Source organism: Lactuca serriola, chromosome 4 (genome assembly GCF_051521515.1).
Source record: "Lactuca serriola cultivar US96UC23 chromosome 4, Lser_US96UC23_V15, whole genome shotgun sequence".
Classification (NCBI taxonomy): Eukaryota; Viridiplantae; Streptophyta; class Magnoliopsida; order Asterales; family Asteraceae; genus Lactuca; species Lactuca serriola.
In genome coordinates, this window is record NC_136411.1 from 183,975,864 (window position 1) to 184,003,052 (window position 27,189).

The following is a 27,189-nucleotide window of genomic DNA, read 5'->3' on the forward strand; positions in this document are numbered from 1 at the left end:
TCGAGCATCAAAGCCACTCCTTTCGAAGCACTATATGGACGTAAGTGTAGATCACCGTTGTGTTGGGCTGAGGTGGGTGACACCCAGCTAGCAAAGACACTAGCATCGGACAAGGCGCTAATGGGACCGGAGATCATTCGTGAAACCACAGAAAAGATAGTTCAAATCAGAGCTCGATTACAAGCATCGCGCGACCGACAGAAGAGCTACGCCGATAAACGACGAAAGCCCTTAGAGTTTCAGGTCGGGGATCGAGTGCTGTTAAAAGTCTCACCTTGGAAAGGAGTCATTCGTTTCGGAAAACGGGGAAAACTGAACCCACGATACATTGGACCTTTCGAGATCGTTGCCTGAATAGGTCCAGTGGCGTACAAACTGCAGCTACCCGCGGAGCTAAACAGTGTACACCCCGTGTTCCATGTCTCCAATCTAAAGAAGTGCCTATTAGATGAAACGCTCGTCATTCCCCTTGACGAGATTGAAATCAACAAGAATCTCCTGTTCGTTGAAGAACCGGTTGAAATCATGGACAGGGAGGTGAAGCGTACTAAGCAAAGCCGCATCCCGATCGTGAAAGTACGGTGGAACGCGAAGCATGGGCCAGAATTCACGTGGGAACGCGAAGACCAAATGAAGCAAAAGTACCCTCACCTATTCTAGCATTCTCAAATCTAGCTTTCAAAAGAATTTCGGGACGAAATTCCCTCTAACGGGGGGATGATGTCACAATCTTTCTCTTTCTACAACCCCAAACCCCCCCTAAACCCTAGAAAAACCCCCTAGCACCCTAAGGAAGCCCCGAGGCTCCTGGAGTCCCGAGAAAAAGGAGTCTTTCGGTTTCGAAACGCTGCTCCAAATAAGTTCCGGTTTTCGATAAAATTCGCTGTAAGTGTGCTACGCTTACGCAATTATTAATATAGCTTCCAAATAATTATAGGAATGTTATTAGGTCCTTAAAATAATTATTTGGGCTATTATTATGAGTTATATTGAGTATTATTAACACTTAATAATAGTCAGACTAATTAATTTGTCGCGGTTATCGTTAGACTAAACCCTAGTGGTATTGGTACTAGGTTTTATCGAAGGAAAATTGTTTTGAGAGTATCGAAGCGCTGTCCGAGTGTTGAGTCACCACCTTTCAGGTGAGTGCATAGTTACTTTCAGCTTACACATAGATATGAAGTATTTTATATAAATTGCGTGCTATGTGTGCATATTATCTGAATACTTTCTATCTATGTTGGATGAACGTTTTATACATGTTTTCAATGATTTAAACTGTATATGTATTTTATATCTACAAAATGTGTTGGGTAAAACATGGGTAGATGTAATAGTTGTTGTGTGACAAAATAAAATAATGAGAGGCCTCGTTATAGATGTTATTGATGATCCAGTCATCTAGCGGAGTATAGATGACGACCATGGACTATTCTAGACAATCTAGTGGAACACTAGCAGGCTCGCAACCCATTTTTTTAAAAATGAGGACAAGATAAAGTATTGATTAAAGATGTTATTATGTTGATAGGAGGAGGCTAGGTCGGGCTATCGAGCACGAGAGGTTATCACGAGGTGAGTCTTCTCACTATACTTTACCTAGAGTGGTAATTATGTGTGACCGGAAGGTCTTATGTGCTGTGAGGAGTATGTGATGTATGTTGTTATATGATATGTATGTGTTATGTTATGTTATGAGTAGTATGGTATGGACCGGAAGGTCATTATGATATGGACCGGAAGGTCAAGATGTTATGGACCGGAAGGTCATTACGGGTAGGACCGGAAGGTCTATTCGGATTGTGGGACGGAAGTCCCTTGAGACACATGGACCAGAAGGTCTTGTAGAGCTATAGCCTTGAGTGGCATATGTGCGTATGTTGTATTTTGGGAAACTCACTAAGCATTTATGCTTACCGTTTATGTGATATGTGTTTCAGTTACCAGCGATGATCGCGAGAAGGCGTCGACATGATCTGTACACATTGATGGAGTTTTATGTATTTGAGATCTTGGGATTGTTCTATTTGGATGACATGTGTTACATTGGATTTTGATATTTCTTATGAATGTAATTATGTTTTAAAAAAGAAAAATTGTTTTGGAAATTCACGTTGTTACACATAACCAATAAAATATTAAACTAAAGCAAAACTTAATAAACTTTTACCCAAAAAAATATACTAATACATAATATATTATATTCAATCTTTCACGTTGCGTTTTCTTAAAATGTCATTGCAACCACACAAATTATAGAGATTTGTTAATATAATTTTAGTCGTATATTAAGAAGAAAAAATGACCAAATTGTAGAGGTTTGTCTATATAACTTTAGTCATATATAAATAGGAAAGAAATGAGTGAAGGTTTATTGACATTTGGCAAACCGGTTATTTTTAATACAAATTAGAAACAATTATAAATTTATAACGGTTAGTAATTAAATAATGAGTTATGAAAATCTTTTTTAGTAACTAATCTATAAGTTTAAATATACAATGTTAATTTATAGATATAAACTATAAAATATTATATTAATTAAATAGTTTTTTCAGATTAACCAACATATTGAAAATTTAACCAAAACCAAACCAAATAAGGTATACTTATTCGGTTAACCAAACCAAATTAACCGAAAACCGAATAACCCGAACCAAATATACCAAACATCATTTAGTTTCGTTTTGTTATTCGATTTTGGTTTTTTATCACACCCCTAATAATAAGGTGATATTATTTTTAAGTGATAAGATAGATCAACCATTAAAAATGCTTTTGGGCTGAATTAACAAATATTAATACTTTTCCAAAGTGATAAATGCTACTCCAACAAAAAAAACACAAATTATAAACAATATCTTTATTACAAAGGTGAGAATTAAACATGTTCATGAATTTGATTGTTCAACACAAGTAGTATTAATGCATAAAAGTCTAAACCAAATTCAAGTTGATACAAAAGTATACCACAACTATAAGGCCAACCGATATACCGATCATGAACACGGTCGTGGTCTACATGGCCATGGACAACGCTTGTGCACACCACCACGTGGTTCGTGGTCACCCATTTTCGTGGTGGTTCGTGTTGCTCACAACAGATAGCAACGCCCAATGAGGGATCTTCTTTCTTTTGAACGTTGGACTAGCCGTTCCAATGGCTAAAGTTTTTTTTTTTTTTACATAACAATTTTATCTATAAATACCTAACTATACAACCTCATTTTTTATACCATTCTTTTCTTTCTCTATTACACAATTACACACAGCCTTTTTACAACCAAAAATCATGGATCCCAACCAAAATATCCCCTCAAACTTTCGAAACCGCAAACCTGATAACGCTTTTGCGTTAGACACAACCCATCGCCAATTCCCGACCATGGAATCACCTCAAGTTGGTTTTGTGAATTTGCTTCAAACCGGTTCTCCTATCCAACAAACACCACTTTTCCAACAATAATAACAACCTTTCCTAGCCTACCAACAACAATTCCAATCACAACCACCACTTTTACTACCTTCTCATTCGCCATATTTTGTTTCGGAAACGCAACCTTTACCACCACCACCTCAACCAAAAAAAGGAAAAAACCTGGACCGAACCAATACACAACAAAGGGACCATAGACAAAAGAGGAAGAAGAGAATTTAGCGGAGGCATGGTTATTGGCTTCCCAAGACCCAATTGAAGGAGATGCACAAACGTTTAGTTATTTTAGGAGAAAGTTCGAATAAGATTTTATGAGATAACGGGAAGTGAAAGTTGAAATCCCGACCAAATTAGCTCAAAGTGGCACGATATTAGACTAAAATGCACGGAATTTGGAGGAATTTACAACAACCTCCAAAACATACGCAAAAGTGGGTCAAACGATTTCGATGTCTTTAAGGCGGCCTTGGATCAATTTGAAAAAACAACGTCAATCCGCAAAGCTTTTCCATATGTGAAACCACGGCAAAAATTGAAAGATGCTCCAAAATGGAAAAAGCAAATGAAATAAACTTTACAAACATCTTCCGGTTCAGAGTGATCAAGAAACCTCGGTGCAACTTCCCAACAATCAGACGGGCGAACACACATCGACATCAATGATGACCCGATTGATCTTGAAGACGATCAACCTCTTTTTCGGCCCGTTGGAAGAAATAAAGCGAAAAGCGGGTTCGTCGATTTGGGGTTCTAGTGTTATCGGTCATTTTGAAGAGAAATTTGATCGATATGTCCACATTCAAGAAACCAAAGTAGAGATGTTGAGTCGGATGGAGCGAAAAATGATAGACGCGCAAACGTCATTCCAAGAGATGCAAACGACACTTCACACAAAAACTGATATGAAGATTTTGAAGTTGAAAGCAAACGACCTCAAAGGCGAAGATTTGGAAATATTTTTGGCGATGGAAGAATCCGTTTGAGCCCGATATAGGAATAGGGGGTAGTTTTTTTAGTTATGTTTGCCTTTTTTCAGTTTCTTTAACGTTGCATTTTTTTAATTAATGTGATTTTTTTATGTAATGTAGTATTTTACATCAATAAAAAACCTAGTTTAAAAAATGTGTTTATTGTATTTTTTGAAGTAAATTGAATTAAAAAAATGATGTGGAGTAGTGTAATGATATGTATCCCATGGTTTACTAGTAAATGTGTAGTGACGATGTGTTACTAACCATTATAGTAGTTAGTGGAGGGTATTATGGATGGTCTAAGGTCATTCGTAATGCTCTTTACGAATGAACTCGTGGTCTATGTGGCCATGAGCAACAATTGTGAACACCATCCCACATGTTAGTGGTGGTTGGTGGTAGAGATGTTTAGCGATCATTTGTTGTGGGGAGCACTAATCACCACCTAATCATTTTCTCTCTCTCTCTCTCTCTCTCTCTCTCTCTCTTTATATATATATATATATATATACACACACATTTTAATTAATTAAAATATATATATTTTTTATTTAAATAATCAAAAAATAAGAGGGATATAGTGATTGGGTATTTCATAGGTTTAGTGTTGGATGTAGTGATGAGGTGACACTCACCACTATACTAGTCGGTATTAAGTTTTATAGATGACCTAATCAATTAAAAGTTGTCGATGGAACAAAGGACCAAAGATGAAAATGATCAAACTCAACTCGAAATTTAAAGAAAATTGTTGATGGTTTTTTTAAGAAGCCAAAGAAATACAAAACCTTTAAAAGATCATAATCTCTAGATGAAGATTTTATCTTTAAGCCTTAAAATTATGTTGGTAACACCTCTAAATTGATTAAAAAAGAATCTCAATATTGTAGTAATAGAGAATTATAAATTATTAAGAATTCAACTTTATTACCCAGATGTTGGATGATAAAATTGAACTCATCTATAAATTTGAGTGTCAAAAAAATTAATACAAATACTGAGAGCATAATAAAGTTTAAATTGATACAAAACTGAACATCTTGCCATAACTTTATGCAAGTAGAAGTTGGTGATGGAAACAAAGAACCAAAGATGAAAGAGATCAAACTTAAGCTCAAATATTTTGATTGGAAGGAAGTTGTTAACGGTTTTTTTTTTTTTTTTTTTTTTTTTTTTTTTTTTTTTTTTTTTTGTAGAAAAGCCAAAGAAATACAAAACCCATAAAAGATCTTGATATCTTGATGAAGAATTTAGCTTAAAGCCTTGAAATTGTTGGTAATACATATAAATCCATTTGAAATCTTGATCTTGATATTCTAATAAGAGACACCATAATATAGGTTACATAATACACACTGTGGAGTGTATTTTATTACCCATTGACACCAATTCATTATAGCAACATAATCATACACTGCTTATGGATTCTCATCATAAAAAGTTTATTAATCTTTCAGTATTCATCAAGTATATTGAAAAAATAAAATCGCATCAAAAAGTAATTAAAAAAAAAACTACATTTAGTGTTTTGAAATGTAATTATAGACCAGAGGATGAAACCAAAACATTATGGTCCCTAAGCCGCTTTTGAAAATGAGCCAAACGATTCTGTAATTGCAAAATGGCTGCAGCCTTTTGAGCCAAAACTGTGTTTAATTTTGCCACGTAATCATCCAGCTGATTCCCTGGTTTATCTGCTTCCACAAGTAAATTCATCTCCTACAAACATATAACAATAATAAGTTCCAATTTCAATTTGATCAAATCATTTTATCAAATGCCCAAAAAGATTCAAACACATTACACACCACTCTAACGATATTCATTGTATCCTCCACTTGTTTCCTATGAGCATCTACAAGATCCTCTTCCTCCTGTGATAATCAAACCACAAGTTTTATTCAAGAAACCAGAGAATATCCTATAAAAATTCTTTCTTTTTCACATACCTTTAAAAGGGCATTCAAATCATCATCTGGGTTCCAGTTTCTTGATTCTAATTTTGGCTCATAAAACTCTTCTGTTGTATCAACATCATAATCATCTTCTTCAGCTTGAGTTGTCAATTCCTTGAGGTTTATTGCGTCTTTCTTGTTCCCTTTTGAGAGACTTTTCACCCTGTAAATTCAATATGATAACTTAGATATGTGATTTTTAAAAAAGTGCGATTCATTTGTTAATATGTTTTACCTATCTGCATATCGTAAGGTGTTGAGAGTATGTTCACATGATCCAGCATTTGGTGAAATGCAAGAAACCATAACTGTTCTTGAATTTCCAACAAAGGAATCCCTCAATACTTCTGTTAATTTACTTCCACGAAAAGGAATGTGACCTTGATCATTGTCTAGAGCTCTTATGCATTCTTTTAATGCAAGCAAACTTTTATTAATCTCAGCACCTTCCATTCTATATTACATATTCGAATCCAAACATTAGAATATAATAATATACAATCGTAAAGTAACTAAAGATAGTGTCTCGTATGATGGAATCAGGGAAGGAATGGAATGGAATGACTCATTCCATTCCATTCCAACGGTTACCTTGTTTGCTTATCATTATCAGTTGTATCTGCACCTCTTTCACTTCCTGCAAGATCTATAAACGAGAGCTTTCCAACAACTTTAGCAGGTTTTAATTCACTTCCATCAACAGATCTCTTAACACAAAGTTGAAGAATAGCATGTGATCTTGAAGATTCCTCATTTGCCCCTGTTGTCCCTGTGCTTCTTGTTGAATTCCCTCTATCAATTAACTCCTTGATTGTTTCCACATCTGAGACTCTGTATTCTTGCAACCCCACTATGCATACTTGTTTGCTTCCATCTTCTCTCATGCAAAGTTTTCTACAAAAAGAAAAAACCTCAAGTTTCTGAAATTTGAAATGGAATATGAATATATGATGAAGGAACTTACTTTCTATCATTGAGGAGATCGAAAAGTTTGCCTCCATATATCTCAAAGAAACTGAAATGTAATTGAAAACCTTGGCCTCGATATGTTTGATGCATTAATCTCAAGATATCACGTGATGCTTTAAGAGGTAATGGTTTCATTGTAAAAGTCTTTCCACTTCCTAAAACAACAAAATCAGAATGTGTTATGTGTAATTGTATTAACTATTATGTTCTCTACAATTTTCCCCTTGAAATATGATTATTAAAAGCCTTTTTTACCTGTTTGCCCATATGCAAAACATGTTGCTTTTGTTCGTTGAAAAATTATTGGAACAATGGGTTCCACAGTTTCATGATAAACCTATCAACACAAATTCAATACAAGTTTACAAATAAATGAATTATGAAGTAAGTGTTGTTTCTTTTTTGAGTTAATGAACATAAAGGGGAAATGACTTATTTAGTTAAGCTATATTATATAGATGTATATGTGTGTTTTTGTTTTACTTAATGCAGAAAAAACGACTTAATCCATACCTCATCATTAGAAACCTCCTCATTTAGCACTGCATCAAACACAAATTCATGTTTCTCCAAGTATTCTGTTAGGTCAACCTGAAAACAACAAATCAACAATTCAAACAAAAGCAAGAAAACAAGATTAAAGATTGTATAAAACAATTTCCACCATAACTTTTTTAATTGATGCTAACCTTGAGTTTTGTTTCATGAACTGCAAGGCAATTGGAATGGCTTTCGGTAGTAACTATATCTTCCTCGTTTTTTGCTAACTCTTTTTTGTTCAATGGTCTCTTACGCACCTGTAAATTCAGCACATTTCATTAGCAAAAAGTCGATGATACCCTTGGAAGCAATCAAGAATTTAACATACCACAACTTTAATCTTTGCAACTGTGCTGCCCTTATCTTTTTTACTGTTCTGTTTGCTGTTTTCGTAGTACGGATCTGCGTACAATGAAGCACCGGACATTGGCACCTGAAGAAATTAAATTAACCAGAGCCAATTTACAGAATGAGATCCCATTTTAATGGTGGAAATTCAAACAAGTAGCTAAAAATCGTTGACATGATAATTTATCAGGCAATTAAGTAAAACCTACGTCGGAAATAAGTTCGGTGTCATGGGAATGTAGATCCAAGAGACCGGGACTAAAGTCGCTGGGATCATCGCCGCCGACCCCACCGAACTTTTTATGGCGAGCCGGCGGCGAGAATGGCTCTGTGAACAAATTAGTCCCTCCGGTTACGGACATCTGTGTACTGATGTTTCTACTGGTGTTATACATTCTCGAATCTTGAGCTCCATTACCATTATAGTAACCAAAGTCCATCTGTCCCATTAAATAACAAATCAAATACATGAATTTGAGAAATGAATACGTACCCAGATCCCCAGTACGTATATGTAATTGAACAAAAGGAAACCTACGGATGAAGAAGTGTTGGAAGATTGCTGTTGGAGGTGCTGTAAACCAGCAGATTGTAGCCATTGGCCATTAGATGAAGAACTGACGTCTACGAAGTTATCGGTGTACTGACGCTGGTGTTGCGCCGCCGCCGATGACCCAGATCTTTGGCCGTGTCTTCCCAGCGCGTTCATACTGAACACCGACACTCAAACCCTCAAAATTGAAAAGTAGTTCGATGTTTTACTTCAAATTCTTTCCCCCAATCTCTGCTTTTTGTATCACTGAAGCATTTCTTTATTGAATTGAATCCATGAAGAGAGAGAAAGAGTACATGGCACCGAAGAATCGAGTCTTTGAATGAATTAAGCGGTGGGATTAGTTTGGGTATTAATTATTCTAGCTGGGTAGCCAGAAACAGTAGAAAAAGGTTTTGGAATTGTTTTCAAGAAAGATTTGAATTTTGAAGTCCGGGGACAAGGGGAACAAGGGTGTGAATGTTGTCACATGTACCGCAGGAGTCAGCGACAAAAACTCTGATTTTGATTTGGTGACTTTGTGATAATTTACATAAGACACCCTTCGAATTATTTGTAACTAGTTTATTTGTAAAAAACTCAAAATTTTGTACAATAATAGACCTTCTTGTTGAGTTATTTTTCAAAAGAAATAACGGCATAAGCTTGTAAATTACAAGTTATTTGGAAAAAAAAAATGGGATTAAATAAGCTCCCATAATAGCTTTTTTTGACTTCCAATAGCTTATTTGACCCAATAAGTTAATAATAAGTTAATAAGTTTGTAAAAAAAAAAAACTCCTATAAACTTTCAAATTCTTCTTAATAAATGAAAGTTTTTTTGCCACATGTCAATCTCTCATGAGTTTTGACACTTGTCATTTTGTAGTATTTTTGAAATATATATTATCCACTTGTCAATTTTTGATTTGTTTCGATTTTTAAAATTAAAATCATATATATGTAAAGTATTAAATATCATATATATGATATTAAATTGCAATAAATACGTTTATTCCTTTCTTATTTTAAAGTTGTATATTAAAAAATATTTTGTGTTTACACTTTAATTTAATGTTTCATTTTTTTTAAAATCAACCCGTGTAATACACGGGTCTCACACCTAGTGTAAAAAATAAACTATTATAATAGCCTTTTCTAACTTTCTTTTTTCATTTTTCCTTGTAAATTTACAAGCCACATTGAGCTTTTTGCTATTCTACTAATATAAATGGGTTTTTGGAATTATGTTTTGAAACATCTTATTGATTCGGCTACTTGCTTTATTTTTAACACCGAGTCTTCTATTTTGTATGTTGTATTCCGAACTTTTTTCTTGTAATGGCATCAATGATAGATTTGTATGCAATTTATCTAAACATGATATTGTTCCTTCTTTCCCCGAGAAGGTTAAGGTTGACATGCAGATATGTAGTGTTTGTATCTTGTGTGAAGCTAAGTATTTAATCCATCATGATATCAATTTCTATTGGTATTACAATTTCAGATTTGTAGATGAGACTAAAGGGAGCTTCTCTTGTTGTAGTTATTATCGGGCTCCTGTAAGCCCATAAGACACTTTGCAACTTATTTATCCATTTTATTTTGGCTATTACAAGTCTTTTTTTTAGTTCTTTTACAATTGTGTGGGTCTATTATTTTCATGTGCCTATTGGCGGATAGGTGAGAAATATAAATAAAGTTTTGTTGGATGTTTAAAGTTGTACACCATCCTTTGAACGAGTTATCAGAAACTACTTCTCGTTGTCTCTAACGATGGTGTGTGATATTTCGAATTGACAATTGATTTTCTTCCTCATGAACTTGGTTATACTTCTTTCTGTTATTGTATCCATTGATTCTTCTACGGATTTAGTAAAATAACTCCCCATTGGTAAAAGGTCATGGGTGAGAAATAATTATCATCTTCAATTATGGTAAAGTTGGTATGGTGACATTTTGTTGACATTGTAAGCATTTTTTGATAAATGAATGTATGTACTGAGATAATGAGATAATGTTGGCTAAAAGTACCTAGTTTGTAGGATATTTGTGATAGTGTTTGGACTCCAAAGTGCATTCTACATAGACTCTGGTATATGCTTGTTCAATTACATGTTGTGCCTCTAATGGTATTTAACATCACAGTCACGAGCTTAAATAACCTTTACGATGTATTATCATTTGTTTGATGGTGTACCTTGTTGCGTTGATTCGTATTTTTCTTACCTCCTTTTCAACGACCAACAATGTGTTGTTTTGCAAATATTTTATGAATTGGGTCATCCAATTAGTTAAGTGATCTGAAAATCCATGACAATTTCTTCTTTTGTACTTTGTTTATGCGAAACTTCTACTAGTAACCTTTTCTCAAATGAGTAAAAACAATTGAGGCTATTTTGCTTAAGGAATATCTCTTTGTTTATCCTAATACCTGGGTTATATATATATATATATATATATATATATATATATATATATATATATATATATATATATATATATATATATATATATATATATATATATATATATTGAAGTTGGGTGTGAATCTTCTTTGCCTTATGAAAGTATTCGTGTATATTCTCATATTTTGCTTCATAGGACCATTGAGTTTGTTTGCTACTAAAATTGAATCACCATATATGCTCAAATTCTCTATATTTATTTACCTTTCTAAACGTAGTCACGTCAAAGGAGCTTCGTATTTAACCTTATGGTTTGAGCACTTGGGATTGATCCTTAATAAATATGTATTTTTTTTATCACCTTCCATACTTCTTAAGACTAGTTCTAGGCCGATCTATGCTTAAGGATCTATATCTATAAAATACCCAATAACTTTATAGCTCATATTCTTTTCTTTGTGTATAAGCTTGAAAATTTAGATAAAATCTTTCATTTAATATTCAGAAATCAGAACAATATTTGTTTTTCCAAAATTACATTACATAAACTTATGTCCAAAATATCAGAGTATCTAAAACAAGAAATGTGAAATACTGGAGAGTGCCTACTACGTCATCAAGCTGGATCCTTGCCCTTAGACCCAGAAGTACCTGAAACACCCAACAAACTGTAAGCAAACGCTTAGTGAGCTCCCAAAATACACTAACATATAACCACATAATGTCATGCAACATATATACATAGGATTGCCATGGACTCCCTTCATGGTCTTCACCCGGAATGTCATGGGCTACCCACATGGTCTTACATCTATGGGTCATGGGCTCCCCTCATGGTCTTTACCAAGTGCCATGGGCTCCCCCTATGGTCTTCACATAAGTCATAACATGCCAAATAACAAAACCATTGCATATTTAACTATTGAGACTTCATATCAATGGGTCGGCATTGGTGCCTTCAACCTATTGGTATAATGAGAAGACTCACCTCATTCTATTGAACACAATAGCTGCTCGACTACCAGCCCAAAATCTCACACTGTTCAATATACAAATAACCCTAATTAGGATTATGACACAACCTAGACATGGGCCTAAAATCCTAAGTCCAAGTCCCTCAATGATGGCCCAAAGGTCTTTCCTTCACTAATGGGCCTAGCATCAAAATCCAATTCTATATTTGGCCACAAGGCCCAAAAGGCCCAAACATGCCAACAATGGCCCAAATAATAAATTCAGGCCCACAACTCCAGCAAATCCAGGCCCAAAACAATTAGGTCCCAAAGGTCCGAAGCTCCGCCGGAAGCCCAAGGCTCTCTGAGAACGTACGCCCAACGTACTTCTTCAGTACGCTTAGCGTACTGTGTTCATGGGTTGTACGCGCATCGTATAACATAGTACGCCCAGTGTACAAGTTGTCTTGCATCCAACTCCATTAAGTTCTTAATGCATGAAGACTTTTCACTCAAACTTCAGATCTTAGACGTTTTAAGGGTCCTAAGGCATAAAGTTGGTAACTTTATGTGACATCCCAAATTTCTCGGCCAGAAAAGACCGATTTGTTTATGCTTGGTTTTTAAAATCAGAGTAATATTTTAAAGAAAACAGTTGCGGAATTTGTTCCCAAAATATGATAAAGATTTATCGAAGCATTTCTTTAAAGAAATGTATTTTTATTATATAACAAAATCTCGGGATGTCATGTTCCGATACAGACACATAAGGATAAACAGAACTTACATTATTTACACTAAAGATTTTACATCTTCTTTAATCTCTCCGTGAAATATATCTTCGTATCGATATCTGTGATACAAAGAAAACTGAGTGGGTCAGGCTTGGGAGCCTGGTGAGCATATAGGGTTTTCAACCCACAATAATATAATTATTATATTCAACCATCAAACAATCAACCCAATTACCCATCCCCATTATCTTCTTTATTTCTTAGGATTTTACCTTAAGAATTCAACTACCCGTCATTCATTCATTCCTAGGATTGACCTAAGGAATTAGCACAAAATCTATTGCTACATGAGGCGCATCTACCAACATCATCCTTTAAGCGCCTCTGCCAGGATTACGTCATACACTATGAGGCGCGACTGCCAGGTTTATGACATTCTCTTTTAGGCGCATCTGCCGACATTATCTTATAAGCGCATCTGCCAAGATTATCCTATAAGCGCGTCTGCTAGTATTATGACATTCTCTATTTGGCGCATCTACCGAAATTATCCTATAAGCGCATCTGCCAGGATTACCCTATAAGCGCATCTGCTATTATTATGACAATCTCTATTTGGCGCATCTGCCAAGATCACGACATTCACTACTTGGTGTATCTACCGATATTATTCTCCAGCGCATCTACTAGTTTTATGACATTCTTTAATTGGTGCATCTACCAATATCATTCTTAATCATCTTTCATACCTCATCATTTTATCACATACCAACTATCTCATCTACCCATGTTCTACCCAACATATTTGTAGATATAAAATACATATACAGTTTAACTCATTTAAAAACTATATAAAATATTCATTCCATACTCATCTCAAATAAACTTAGATTTTCCAAAATTAGTTCTTAAAAAAATTATTTTATACTTGTTGGAAACTCTAGATTACAAGTCAAACATCAAAATAAACTTTTTAATTGCTTAACAAAGTCAGTTCTTATTATTCTAAGTCATTTATTTTAGTTGTTTAACTAATCATTTTATTCGTCATTTACCAAAAGAACTTTATTTTGAAACTTATTCAGGATCCTAACTACGCATAGATCTTAGTAACATATTATGCAGATAAAGGAAAGATTAACCATTGTATTCAAAATAAAAGGCTTACATCCCTACAGGGGTCAAATAGTTAAATAAAAAAACTACGCTACCCTAACCACCTAAAAGGCCTAGACCTTAGCCTGGCCATCATCGACCTTCTTCCCATCCTTCTCCACATTTGGTTGCGGTACAGGATCCTCGGCAGGTGGTGATAGGCTTTCCAGTTAGTTTGGCTAGTGCCTCGCGCCATCCTACTACATTCCAGGATCCTGAATGCTCAAGATCCTCCGCCAACTTGATCTTAGCCTCCAGGATAGCCATCGCAACACTTGCCTTCGCATCGACAATCACTTTCTCAAGTTCTGCAGAATACTCCTCCTCCTTCTCAACCTTCTATTTTCTCAACAAATCCACCCTCCGGAGAAGATCCTCATTGGTGACCCTCCAGATTTTCTCCTGCTCTTTTAGAGCAGATTCAGCCTTCTCAACATGGATCCTGAGATCATTGGTGAACTGAGAAACATGAGTGGAGACCTGAAAGAAATGAAAACGTTAGCAAAGGAAGAAATAGGTACGATAAACTAACGGAAATAATTCTGATACACAGGAAACTTACAGCCTGGGAAAATGAGGTCAACTTCCCAAGAGCATCCTCAATGCTGAGGTTCTCTAGGCTGGAATCTATGGCCTCAGAAGTCTTCCTCTTTCGAGATCCAGGAGTCTTCACAACCAGTTCAAGCTAGGATTTCTATGAAGGAGGCAGAGCAGAGGGTTTCTCCTGCTTGATCCTGACCAAGCCAATGGTCATGTCATCCTCAAGGTCAGCCAAAGCGAAGTGAGCACTGGAGCGGACAGTCCTGGAACCTGCTCAAGAAACAAGGATCATAAGAAGATCGAAGATCCTAAGGCAACAATTCAAATCAACCAGAAAGAAAGATATACCTGTAGCCATAGAATTTGTGTTGGAAGATCCTTCTTGGAGACTGGATTGATCAAGTCTGAGAGATCTATCTGCCTCCGGAAGAGAAAGAAAATTAGCAATCTTATCCTCCGTGTCCTCAGCAGCAGCAACGAGCTCCCCGAGCTTGAAACCTGTAACAGAAAAAACAAAATAAGAATAAGATTTTAGGATCACATGGAAAAGTATTGAAAACCTACCCTTCTTAATCCAATCTTTGGGTAAGAGATCTCCGCCAGGAATGGAGTCACGCCTGACAAAGAAGTATCTTCCCTTCCAAGCCCCGTCATTGTGTTTTGTTTTCAACACAAGAGGAGGCTTGCCACTCTTAACCTTGAATAGGAAGCGAGAATTTCCAAAAGTTGAAAGATCATAGACACGGGCCAATTCAGCCAGTCCCATGCCAAGATCTTGTGTCCGATTTAGACACTCAACCAAGTACAAGATCCTCCAAATGATAAGCATCACTTGGATGAAAGAAAGTTTTGTTATCCCGAAAAACTCCGAGACCATTCCAGAAAAAGGGAATTTAAGGCCTAAAACAGAGAAGGAATACTCCGGAAATCACACCCAAGAAAGGGAAATAAAGTTTGGTTAGATCAAAGGGTCATAAGGTCTAAAGATTGCTTCACGAGGGAAGGCACCACTAGCCTTCAATGCTTCAATATCACCATCATCAAAAGAGCACGTCTCGTCATAAGACAAGACTCCTTGATCAATGAAATCGTCCTCAGGAAGACCTAGGATCTTCTTGTGAGAAACGATCATCTTTTTACCCATGATCGAAAATTTGGTAGAAAGGAAATGAGGCAAAGAGGATGTTACCTTTATCGAAATCACCAGTAGCACAAGGAAAGCAAAGAAAATCGAGACAAGTAAAGAATTGTGGAGCTGATCACCTCTATTTATACTGAGGATTTGAGATTGATTTGATTGTTAACAACTAGTTATCTGCCCATTGAAATTCAAAGTTACCTAGCCGTTGAGGGTTAACTCTGAAGATTTCTCTCCTCTTATCTCTTTACTTTAAGTTATTCATTTAATATTTACGAAACTAACTCTTATATTTTCAGGAATAACATGGGGGCAATTGTTAGGGCCAGGATCCTCAAAATATTCAGGATCCTCAAATATCCAGGATCTTCAGCTACCTCAAGATCCCGGCTACTACCGTTATTATTTTTATTAATATTTATAACAGTAATATTTTGTTCATAACTAATACATGTGCAGAAGTAGTCAAGGGAAGACCAATTCTCAATGAAGAATCATCTCAACTATGCTAAAGACCTGGAATACTTGCTCAAATAATGTTTGTGAAGCTGGTCATAGAGGATCTGGAAAATATCGGACATCTTGTTGGCTAGTTTAGACTATAAATTGACACTTGTATCACACACACAACACACTATTTTCTTACTGGAAACTTATTCTATGAAATTATTCACTTGTTCTTACTGAAATATTCTCTGTAATTGTCATTGTACATTAATAAAATCATCAAGGCAGGTGACGATTGTCACCTCCCAACGTTTTGTGTCAGAGATCCTAGCAAGGATCAATGGCTTTTCTTGTAACCCATTTTGTCACTATTTTTTTATCATTAGCTATTGCACAATTTGAACATCACGACCTCTCATACAATTTCGTTTGATTAGTACTTGTGTAATTTTTGACCAAAACAGTAGACATATAAAGGCATCACTCCTAGCATTCTATCATGCAATCCTAAGCAGATCCTTAGCCCTAATCTAGCATGTGATTCACAGATTCACAATTCAAAGCATAACATAAACATGTATGGGTATTTTGGGAAAACTTACTTGAGTTTGGCCGATTGCACGCATCACACCCACTTTGTCTTTATAAAATCCTTTTAGAAATTTATTCCCTTTTACAATTTTTTTATAAACTCATTTTCTTTCAAAAGGTTATAAATTTCTCAGTTTGAGTTTAGACATACCCAAGAGTGTGTCTGAATCCATCAAACCAAGACTCTGCTACCAACTTGTAACGTCCCAAAAATTATGATGTAAAATTTCATTTTTAGTTCAATTAAAACACGGATTATATTTTACTCAAACATCCGTAAGTATATATTATAATAGTACAGTCATCAGAGTACAATCCCAAAATCATCACAATGTGGAAACATGGGTGGATGCGCTGTAATCAAGCCGGACCCTTCCCCTTCGAACCGAAAGTACCTGAAACCATAACCATAAAACCGTAAGCACAAAGCTTAGCGAGTTCCCTAAAATACCATATGCTAAACAAACATACTGCCAAGCATATCTGGTAGGGATGAGCAAAAGAACCGAACCGGCCGGAACCGGCGCGAACCGAACCGGACCGGGGAACCGGCTTCGACAAAAATGAAGAATCGAACCGGCCCGGCGGTTCTACCGGTTCCGGTTTCGGGTCCGGTTTTTGCCGGTTTTTCGAGTATGGAACCGGCTAAATTTTGATGTACCCAACGACTAAATTACTTTGCGTTTTATTGGTTTTTCGGGTCCGATTTTTGCCGGTTTTTCGAGTAATTCCAACGACTAATTTACTTTGCGTTTTATTGGTTTTTTATGAAGAAGTGGATGTTTAAATACTAGTAAATAATCAACATTTTAATAATAAACATTTTAATAAACGATTCAACATTGAAGCAAATTAACCATGGGTCTTTTATTTAAATTATTACAAGCAAATTAAACATGAATGTCGTCAAAGTTATATTATTAAGTATCCAACATTCAACATTCAAAATACACTTTCGACATTCAAAATATACTTCCAAGTTTCACCAACAAAAAAAAAGTCTAATATGTGGATTCCAACATTTCTTTGATATTTTGACTAATTTCCCGATCTCTTCCCCGTTAGCTTCAAGTTGTGTATAGCATCCACAATGTCTATATATAATTCAAAAGAAAAACGTTATTACTTACTAAAATGTAACAAATACTAATAAGAAGTTAAAAATAAGATGTAACAAGTATTAGTGTATTACCGATAGCGAGGTCATCGTCAGCTAACACATCGTGCACTTCGTCGTAGTCATATATAGGCAAGCTACTCTTTCTTAGCCAATCTTGAGTGCATATCAATGCCTCCACAATCACAACGGACAAATTAGTACGGTAGTCGGTAATTACTCGACGACCATTACTGAATGTGGATTCGGATGCTACGGTGGAAATTTGCATCCCTAAAATATCTATTAATAAACAAATAAGTGTATAATACACGACACAAATTTATAAATTAAAATTTTAAATTAGAGTAAAAGAAGGTCGATACCTCTTGCCATTCGAGCAACGATCGGGAACCGCACCGCATTATTTTTCCACCATGTGAGGATATCATATCCTTTGTCAAATCCGATTGGGTCCTCGTTTAAGTATCGTTGCAATTGACTTTCTGACGAAGTCGAGGGGAAACTTCCCGAAGTCATATAGCTTCCAAAGAATTCGTTTTCGTCATCAAAATTAACAACTTCTTTGGGAGTTTCTTGTTGAGACGATGAGGTCATGTTTGACCTTTCCAAGTATGTCTTGAAAAACTTGTCCAATTTGCATTCAATATCAATAACCTTTGCACGTGCTTTGGATTCTATCTCATCAGCGGACATCTTTTTATCTTTGTTTTTGGCTTTAAGCATTTGGGTAAAAACAACTTTCATAAACTTTGACTTGCATTGAGGATCTAACAATGTCGCAAAGAAGACATAATCACTTATAGTATCATAGTCACCCCAATATTTGTCATATTTATCTTTCATATCCGGTACCATAAACATAAAATCCGGGTTGGTTTCATGTTTCCTAAGATGTTGCTCTATATCTAGGATCTCCCAGGTATACGTATGGAAGATAGGCTTTGTTGAACACGAAACTTTTTCAGTTTTCTTCTTAAACTTCTCAAGGAACTCCATCATCTTTTTAATCATCTCAAAATCTGAATGTGATGGTACCCTTCCCACAGTTTTCTGAAACATTGGATCTACAAAAAAAAGAACAACAAAATCAGATTACGTTTTATTGTTGTTAGAAAAAAAAAAAATCAGATTTGACACCCTTCCTTGCGGGGCTTGTAATTCATTCAATTTTTAACCAAATCAAGCGTTTTTATAGTCTAAATTCAACTACTAATCCTAATCTACATGTAGGAAAAAGATTCAGGTCAAAACAAGTTAAATTGAATGAGTTATGCACATTTGAACAACAAAAGCACATCACGTTTTATTGCTGTTAGAAAAAAAAATTCAGATTTGACACCCTTCCTTGCGGGGCTTGTAACTCATTCAATTTTTAACCAAATGAAGTGTTTTTATAGTCTAAACTCAACTACAAATCCAAATCTACATGTAGGAAAAAGATTCAGATCAAAACAAGTTAAATTGAACTAGTTATGCACAATTTAATATTTGGACTGATTGCTAAAGAAATAAATATTGCTAATTTTAGTGCTGAAATATATTTGATTAATTGATTTTATTTACCTTGATGGCTATATTCGAGAAATGCGTCTTTCACATCGTACGCTGATCTTAGCAATTCAAAGGTAGAGTTCCACCTTGTTGGAGTTTCACCACACAAAAACCTTTGACTTTCTACAGCCGCATCCTTCATGGCTTGTTTAAACGTCTTGATCCGTTGCGGGGAGGCTCTAATGTATTTCACCGCATCTTGTAGGTTTTTTACATGATAAACTTCGTGTTTCAACCCCATTTTCACAACTAGGTTTATGATATGAGCCATACACCTAATGTGAAAATGTTTGCCATTCTCGTAAATACCCGGTAGTTCTTTCACAATGATGTTGATTGCCGCGTCATTTGTCTTGGCATTATCAACGGTCATCGTCATGACATTCTTCATCCCCCACTCGTTTATGCAAATTAGCAACTCCCGGGCCATGTCTTCAGCTTTGTGAGTATCAACCTGTCTAAAGTTGACTACCCTTTTGTGCATGACAAAATCTTCGGTAATGAAGTGGGCCGTGACAACCATATAATTTATCTTTTGACACGAGGATGTCCACGTGTCGGTTGTCAAGTGGATGGTTGTTTTGGGGTTGCTCAAATGTTTGTACAACTTTTTCCTCTCCATTAAATAGAATGACACAACATCACGAGAAATTTTATGCCTTGAAGGCAATTTCACCCTACCATTGAGGGCGTTTACAAATTCTATGAATGCCTCGTTTTCAATGAATTTAAATGGTAGTTCCCCGATGGTGAAAAGCCCTAGCAAGGCAAGTTGGATCCTAGTATCATCATGTTTCCATGTGTATACATGACCCTCACCATTAGGAGCTTTCGTAAATGACAACTTTTGTTGTTTGTCATCAACTTGTTTCGGTATGTTGTCTGGATTTAACTTGCACCCATTAAAATGCTTGTTTATTGAAGTTGTACCATTCCGGTTTGGATCTGCGGCTAGTAAATGTAAACAATAATTACATTCGGCCCACTTTCTTTCAATTCCATCGTCCTCCTTTATCCATTCGATCTCGAAGTATTTCCAAACAGGAGCGGTACAATTATCTCTACCCTCACCTCGTCTGGTTGGGTTAATCTGGTCCCTTAACTCCTTTTGAGTCTTTTTTTTTTGTTTTTGGGTTTTGGTTTTGTTGGGTATTTTTCTTGTGTTCGTTTTTGTGGTGGTGGTGGTTTTTTTGTTTGTGTTGGTTTTTTTGGTTGTCTTTGTTTTTGTGTGGTTGCAAATTTTCGTTTTTTTGAAGGTTGTTGTTCTTGTGGTTCCTCTTCTTGGTTTGATTCATCACTTGGTATAACATTCAATGCCGGTGTTTCTTCTATATAATCTTCTTCTGAATCTTCTCCATAATCATATATTCACAAAATAAAACATATAATAAGTCATATTACGTTTAAATGCTGAAAAATAAATATAAAAAAAATCAGATTTGACACCCTTCCTTGCGGGGCTTGTAACTCATTCAATTTTTAACCAAATCAAGCGTTTTTATAGTGTAAACTCAACTACAAATCCTAATCTACATGTAGGAAAAAGATTCAGGTCAAAACAAGTTAAATTGAATGAGTTATGCATATTTGAACAACAAAATCACATCACGTTTTATTGCTGTTAGAAAAAAAAATTCAGATTTGACACCCTTCCTTGCGGGGCTTGTAACTCATTCAATTTTTAACCAAATCAAGCGTTTTTATAGTCTAAATTCAACTACAAATCCTAATCTACATGTAGGAAAAAGATTCAGGTCAAAACAAGTTAAATTGAATGAGTTATGCACATTTGAACAACAAAATCACATCACGTTTTATTGCTGTTACAAAAAAAAAATTCAGATTTGACACCCTTCCTTGCGGGGCTTGTAACTCATTCAATTTTTAACCAAATCAAGCGTTTTTATAGTGTAAACTCAACTACAAATCCTAATCTACATGTAGGAAAAAGATTCATGTCAAAACAAGTTAAATTGAATGAGTTATGCACAATTTAATATTTGGACAGATTGCTAAAGAAATAAATATTGCTAATGAGCTAAATACTAATCTTACTTGGTCATCAAAGTCTTTTCCAATCCAATTAGCCGGATTACCATCTTCAGTATTGGCATCATGAGCATCCGAGTTTCGGTATCTTGATGATGGTACATTTGGTAGCCCATCCAAATCCTACAATGTCAATTTTACACATTAATTATATAACAAAAGTACTATATAAATTCGTAGTTTTGACAATCTTACATAATTACATTCATATTATAAACAATAAACTAATCTAACAAAATTTTTGCATGTATGTCTACAAAGTACATTGTTAAATGGAGCTTAAAACATGAAACATATATTATATGTACAACCTTTCATCCGTAAAGGAGTACTCCACTATGAGACTATGATCAAGAATCAAGATCTTTTAATTAAGTAGGGATAACAATGCATATATTTGGAATGGAGACAACAAAACCAAAGAAAAAAAACTTGCATGCATGCCATTATTTGGTGAATCATTGAAGCATTGAAGATTTGAAGCTAATATTGAAGTATATAATCTTAAAACATGAAATATAAATATATGCTCTTACTTGATCTTCATGAACATCCATAGTTTGAATCATTGAAGCAATTGAAGATGAAAATCAATGAATGATGATAAAGAATTGAAGATCGATTGAAACTTGGAGATGGAAACTTGTAATCGATGGAAACTTGGAGATGAAGAATTGATCAATTGAATGATGATGAAGTGATGCTGATTGCCGATTGTTGAAGAGAGTAGGGTTCGATCGTGAACTTGGAGTTGGGACTTGGGATCGTGGCAGCCGGCAGGAGGTGGGATCGTGGCCGTGACTCACAAGAAGCCAAGAACGATTGCGGTTTTTTTTTTTTTTTTTTTTTTTTTTTTTTTTTTTTTTGTTATGAGACCGAATGACCGATTGCGATTTGAGAGTAGATGGGAGGAAGAAGTTTTTTTTTTGTGTGTATCGCAAGCAGGAGCTGGGATTCGATCGTGCTCATCAAGTCATCCCTACGTGACATGGTTTTCTAGCCGGGCCGGTTCCCGATTTTGGACCGGTTCCAATAGCCGGTTCTTTCCGGGTCTCGGTTCCAAATAGTCACAAATTTGTAGTATAGGTCCCGGCCCGACCGGTTCCATCGGGTGCCAATTCCGGGACCGGTTCCGGCCGGTTCCCCGGTCCTTTTGCTCATCCCTAATATCTGGTGCTTGCCTACCCCTTCGGTCTATTTCAACCGGATACTATCAAGCATATTTGGGTGTTTGCCTACCACTTCAGTCTATTTCAACCGGATACTATCAAGCATATCTGGATGCTTACAATCCCCTTCGGTCTATTTTAACTAGATACCTTCAAGTATATCTGGCTGCATGCAATCCCCTTCGGTCTAGTTCAACCGGATACCGGGCCTATTTCACCCCCTACTACTACCACATAATATCATAACAGGAATCACAGAGTCATCAAGAAAATATAGGCATAACTGACAATTGTCACAAAAATAATCATCATACTACTTCATAAACTAGTGGGCCGACATTGGTGCCTTCAACCCACAGATATTGCAAAGGAAGACTCACCTCAATCTGTTGCTAACCAGATAACTGCTCGGGTCGCTGAACCATGTAACCTCGTACCAACTAACAATAAATACAACCTTAATTTATAATTAACCTGATAACCCAAAATCCGAGGCCCACTCTATAATCTAACTTCCTAAAGGGTAAAAGACCATTTTACCCTTTTTCTTACTTGACCCAAAACTAAGGCCCGACCCATTTGCTCAAAAAGCCCAAATCCATAAATGGCATCCCAAGGCATAATATGGCTCATCTTCCTAATTGAGCCCAAAAACCATCATGGACCTAATTCCAAGAAAACTCTTAGTCTATCCATGACCCAAAGTCAAAAGTCCAATAGCCCAAAATTGACATCCTGGGGAGTACGCCCCACATACCAGAAGTACACACCCTGCGTACTCATCCTTGAAGCACAAGGTACAAGCTGTCTATGCACAAAACCCATTACGCTGAGCGTACTCTCTATGTATGCCCAACGTACTCATCAGAGGCCCAAAAACCCGAGATAAGCTCTTAATGGTTAAGACAAAAGCATCTAAACACTTATCTTAACCCTAAATGATGTCTTAATCCATAAAGTCGAAACCTTTAAGCCTTTGCATGGCTAAAGAGGGCTAAATCTCCAAGATCCTTAGTTTCACAACACTCAAAACCACTTAACTCTTGCATGGTTCTAAGGAAATCATCAAGGAGTCATTTTTATGGAGTCATTTTTATGACTCACAACACTCTAAGGTTGAGGAAGGACAACTAATATGCTTTGGAGTACTTCATACTCACAAAGATCCAAACTTTGGGTCAAAAAGCTTATGAAAGCATGCTTTTATTAGCTTATGGCTTTTCTAAAAACCTATAAATTAAAAAATTCTGAAAAACATAATTTTATAAGAAAAAAAAAACTTTAGCAAAAAACCAACAGTTCTTATAAACTCGCAATCCTACGCACTTAAACTTTACTGCACGAAAGATGTTAAAAAACTCCAGAGCTAAACAAACAAACTTATTATTTTAATAATATTAGCTCTGTTGAATTATAAATGATTGTCTATTTCAATTATAGGTATCATGCAACATGGCTTTTCTGCATATTCCTGAAAATATGCCACCGACGAACCTCGACGGAGGTTTCCACCTTGCTTGAAACCTCCTATACTCTTCTACATCGATTCCCAACTCAAATCATTGTGCACAACTCTTGCTTTCACAACAAGTCCTCTTTGAGGCATTCCGACAAACACCTAGCAGATGGCCGACGACTCTGCAGTCACCATTTACGGCAACACCACCGTGTCGGATCTCAACAAGAAAGATCAAAATCCCTTCTCAGTCAAGGTCGGACTAGCTCAACGGCTTAGTGGCGGAGCAATTATCCATGTGACAAACGTCAACCAAGCCAAGATCGCTGAATCCGCCGGAGCTTGCTGTGTGATTGTATCGGAACCATCAACACCCACCTCCGGCATTTCACGGATGTTAGATCCAGCTGTTATTAAAGAAATCCAAGAATCTGTCCCGATTCCCGTAATGGCAAAAGCCCGAGTCGGCCATTTTGTCGAAGCACAGGTACTTGAAGCCATTGGCGTTGATTACATAGACGAAAACGAGCTTCTTGCTGCAGCCGACGAGGATAACTTCATCAACAAACATAACTTTCGTGTCCCTTTCGTGTCAGGTTGTCGGGATTTGGGAGAGGGGTTGAGGAGAGCGAGAGAAGGTGCGGCGATGATTAGAACTCAAGGAGATCAATCTGGATCTGGCGACATTGTTGACACAGTCCGAAATGTAAGAAAAGTAATGGGAAAAATTAGGGTTCTAACAAACATGGATGAAGATGAAGTCTTCACATTCGCAAAAGAATTGGGTGCACCTTACGACATTGTTGCACAAACCAAGCAACTGGGTAGGCTTCCTGTAGTCCATTTTGCTTCTGGAGGTATTGTCACACCTGCAGATGCTGCTCTCATGATGCAATTGGGTTGCGATGGAGTCTTCATCGATTCTGAAATTTTCAACTCTTCAGATCCTTACAAACAAGTTCGATCTATTGTGCAGGCTGTTAGAAACTACAATGATGTTCATATGTTAACAGGGCTCAATCTTAGAGACAATGGAGGTAGTAGTTACTAGCTACTGAATCTAAAAATCAAAACTTTCAATATGATATAACAAGAAAAGTTGTGATAACAAAATAAATTGCAACCCTTTCTTGAATTCTTTACATGACTATGATTAAAAGTTTAAAACATCTTTACATATAACATATCCCCCTTCCGATTTCTGAACTACATTGCTTCATAATGTGTTGTTTCTGAATTCTTTTAGTATAACTTGCTCAAATAGCATTATCTGCTTGAAGGGCTTCTTGCTTCTCAATTGTATTACTATCACCATTGTTGAAAAACACCCGTAATGCAGTTTCATAAGCTGTAAAGATAGCACCATTAACAACAAAAGCTCTAGAAACAGCAGTTCCCAATCCTCTAAACAACACACTATACCCATCATTTCTAACACTTTTTTGAAAACAATCCACAATTCCATTATACTTCACTTTTGAATTTGGTGTTTGTGCTTGAAGTCTAGTTTTAATAACATCTAAAGGATAACAACAAACCCAACTAGCAACACCCGCTAGACCACCTGCAACAAGCATTGTGTTGAAGCTTTCATGGCCACTTTTTCTACACCCGGGATGAAGTTGTTCTCTCATGAATTCGTATGTCCAGAAATAGAAACCATGTGAAGGTGCATCTCGTAAGGCTGTGATTGTTAAGCCTCTATAGAGTCCACGCCAACTTTCTGTTTTTATAATGTTTTTCGCGACACTTAATGGACCTTTTTCTGATTGGGTTTGGAGTTGAAGTCGGATCTTGATTAATTCGATTGGGGAAAGCATTATGCTTTGGATTGCTCCGGCTCCGATTCCTCCTAGGGCTACGCCTTTGTAAGATGGGGGGTCTGCGGAGGAATTTGATGAGTCAAATGCTCGCGATAATATGGCGTAGATTTGGAAAACCATCGCGTTCTACAAGGAAAAATAATTTATCATAAGTGAAAATTACAACTTTAATTTAGATATACACAACTTAAACGACTTGAGATCCTAAAAAGCGATGTTTAGATTCATATATGAAGATGAAGCGAAGATAAGAATAAGAACCTGGAAGGTGACGGAGGCAAGGGGAGCAGTCATGCCTCTGTAAAGGGCAAGAGGACCTTCGGTAGTAGCAACCTGCCGGAGAATGCGAAGAGCAGAGCCGGAAGGGGAGCTTTGTTGCCGGACTCTGATACTGTCAAGTGGGTATCCAGCCATGATTCCGGCGATTCCACCGAATCCTCCGGCGACAAATTCCTTACCCCAACTGCTTGCAAGAAATTCCGGCCAGAAATCCATCCCGCCTTACCCGAAAGAATCTAATTGATTTGAAACAAAAAAGGAATCGAATCGCAGAAACCCTTTTGGTATCATGCAAGATCCCCACTCTTTTTCTAGGTTTTAGATATAGATACTCAAGAAATATCCAATATCCATTCAGATGCAGATATAGGCCACAAACCCGACGATTATAGAATTCTTTTCTCTCACTTTCTGGATTTATGGATTAAAAAAACACACTCATATCAGAAACAGAAAATTTTTATTATATTTGAGTGGTGGAACTGGACACGGAATTCTGACTCTGTTTTACTATACGAAAACAGAGTATGGAAAGAACATGACTTTCAAGAGTCCATGTTATTGAAGTAATCGAAAGAACGAATTGGGGATTAGTTTATAAACATGTTTTCGTTCGAAAAGCAAGAAAACAAGAAAGATGTGTGTATTTTAGTGTGTGTGTGTGTGTTGATTGTGTGAGAAATGAGAATGTCGAAACAAAAGCACCGCTCATTCGCCCAACCCGAGCTATTTTGTTGTTTATTTGGACGTGGCTTGTAAATTGGAATGTAACGAAAAAAGAAAAGAAAAAACACCAAAAATTAGGGAGAAAGAAGACGTAGAGGACTGCATGTGGGCCACGATTTTGAATGCTGTTTTTGATGTGTTTAAAACATTTTATTTTGGTTTCTTAATGTTTTAATGTATTTTATATTAAGTAATTTATTAACCGGTGGATGAGTATAATAATTTATATTTTATTTTATTAGATAAAAAGGATAATGTAAAACAGCAGTCAAAAGAATTTTTTACTACAACAATGT

At 36.2% G+C, this 27,189-nt stretch overlaps 2 protein-coding genes and 1 pseudogene across 2 annotated transcripts; 1 reads left to right on the top strand and 2 right to left on the bottom strand.

The window, feature by feature from the left end:
- Positions 1-5,803: 5,803 nt before the first annotated feature.
- Positions 5,804-9,232, bottom strand: LOC145103013 (kinesin-like protein KIN-13B). Its single transcript, XM_079040549.1, has 12 exons — positions 8,761-9,232; positions 8,432-8,662; positions 8,203-8,307; positions 8,024-8,131; positions 7,848-7,925; positions 7,590-7,671; positions 7,330-7,489; positions 6,957-7,259; positions 6,601-6,819; positions 6,360-6,528; positions 6,219-6,284; positions 5,804-6,129 (listed from the first exon to the last, which is right to left on the bottom strand). Exons 1-12 carry the CDS (start codon positions 8,929-8,931, stop codon positions 5,950-5,952), a joined length of 1,872 nt encoding a protein of 623 aa, XP_078896675.1. The 5' UTR covers positions 8,932-9,232; the 3' UTR covers positions 5,804-5,949.
- Positions 9,233-24,030: 14,798 nt separating this feature from the next.
- Positions 24,031-25,207, top strand: LOC145103015 (pyridoxal 5'-phosphate synthase-like subunit PDX1.2 pseudogene; annotated as a pseudogene).
- On the bottom strand, positions 25,153-26,892 carry LOC145103014 (mitochondrial arginine transporter BAC2-like). The gene is made up of 2 exons (XM_079040550.1): positions 26,150-26,892; positions 25,153-26,014 (listed from the first exon to the last, which is right to left on the bottom strand). Exons 1-2 carry the CDS (start codon positions 26,381-26,383, stop codon positions 25,322-25,324), a joined length of 927 nt encoding a protein of 308 aa, XP_078896676.1. The 5' UTR covers positions 26,384-26,892; the 3' UTR covers positions 25,153-25,321.
- Positions 26,893-27,189: the final 297 nt, after the last annotated feature.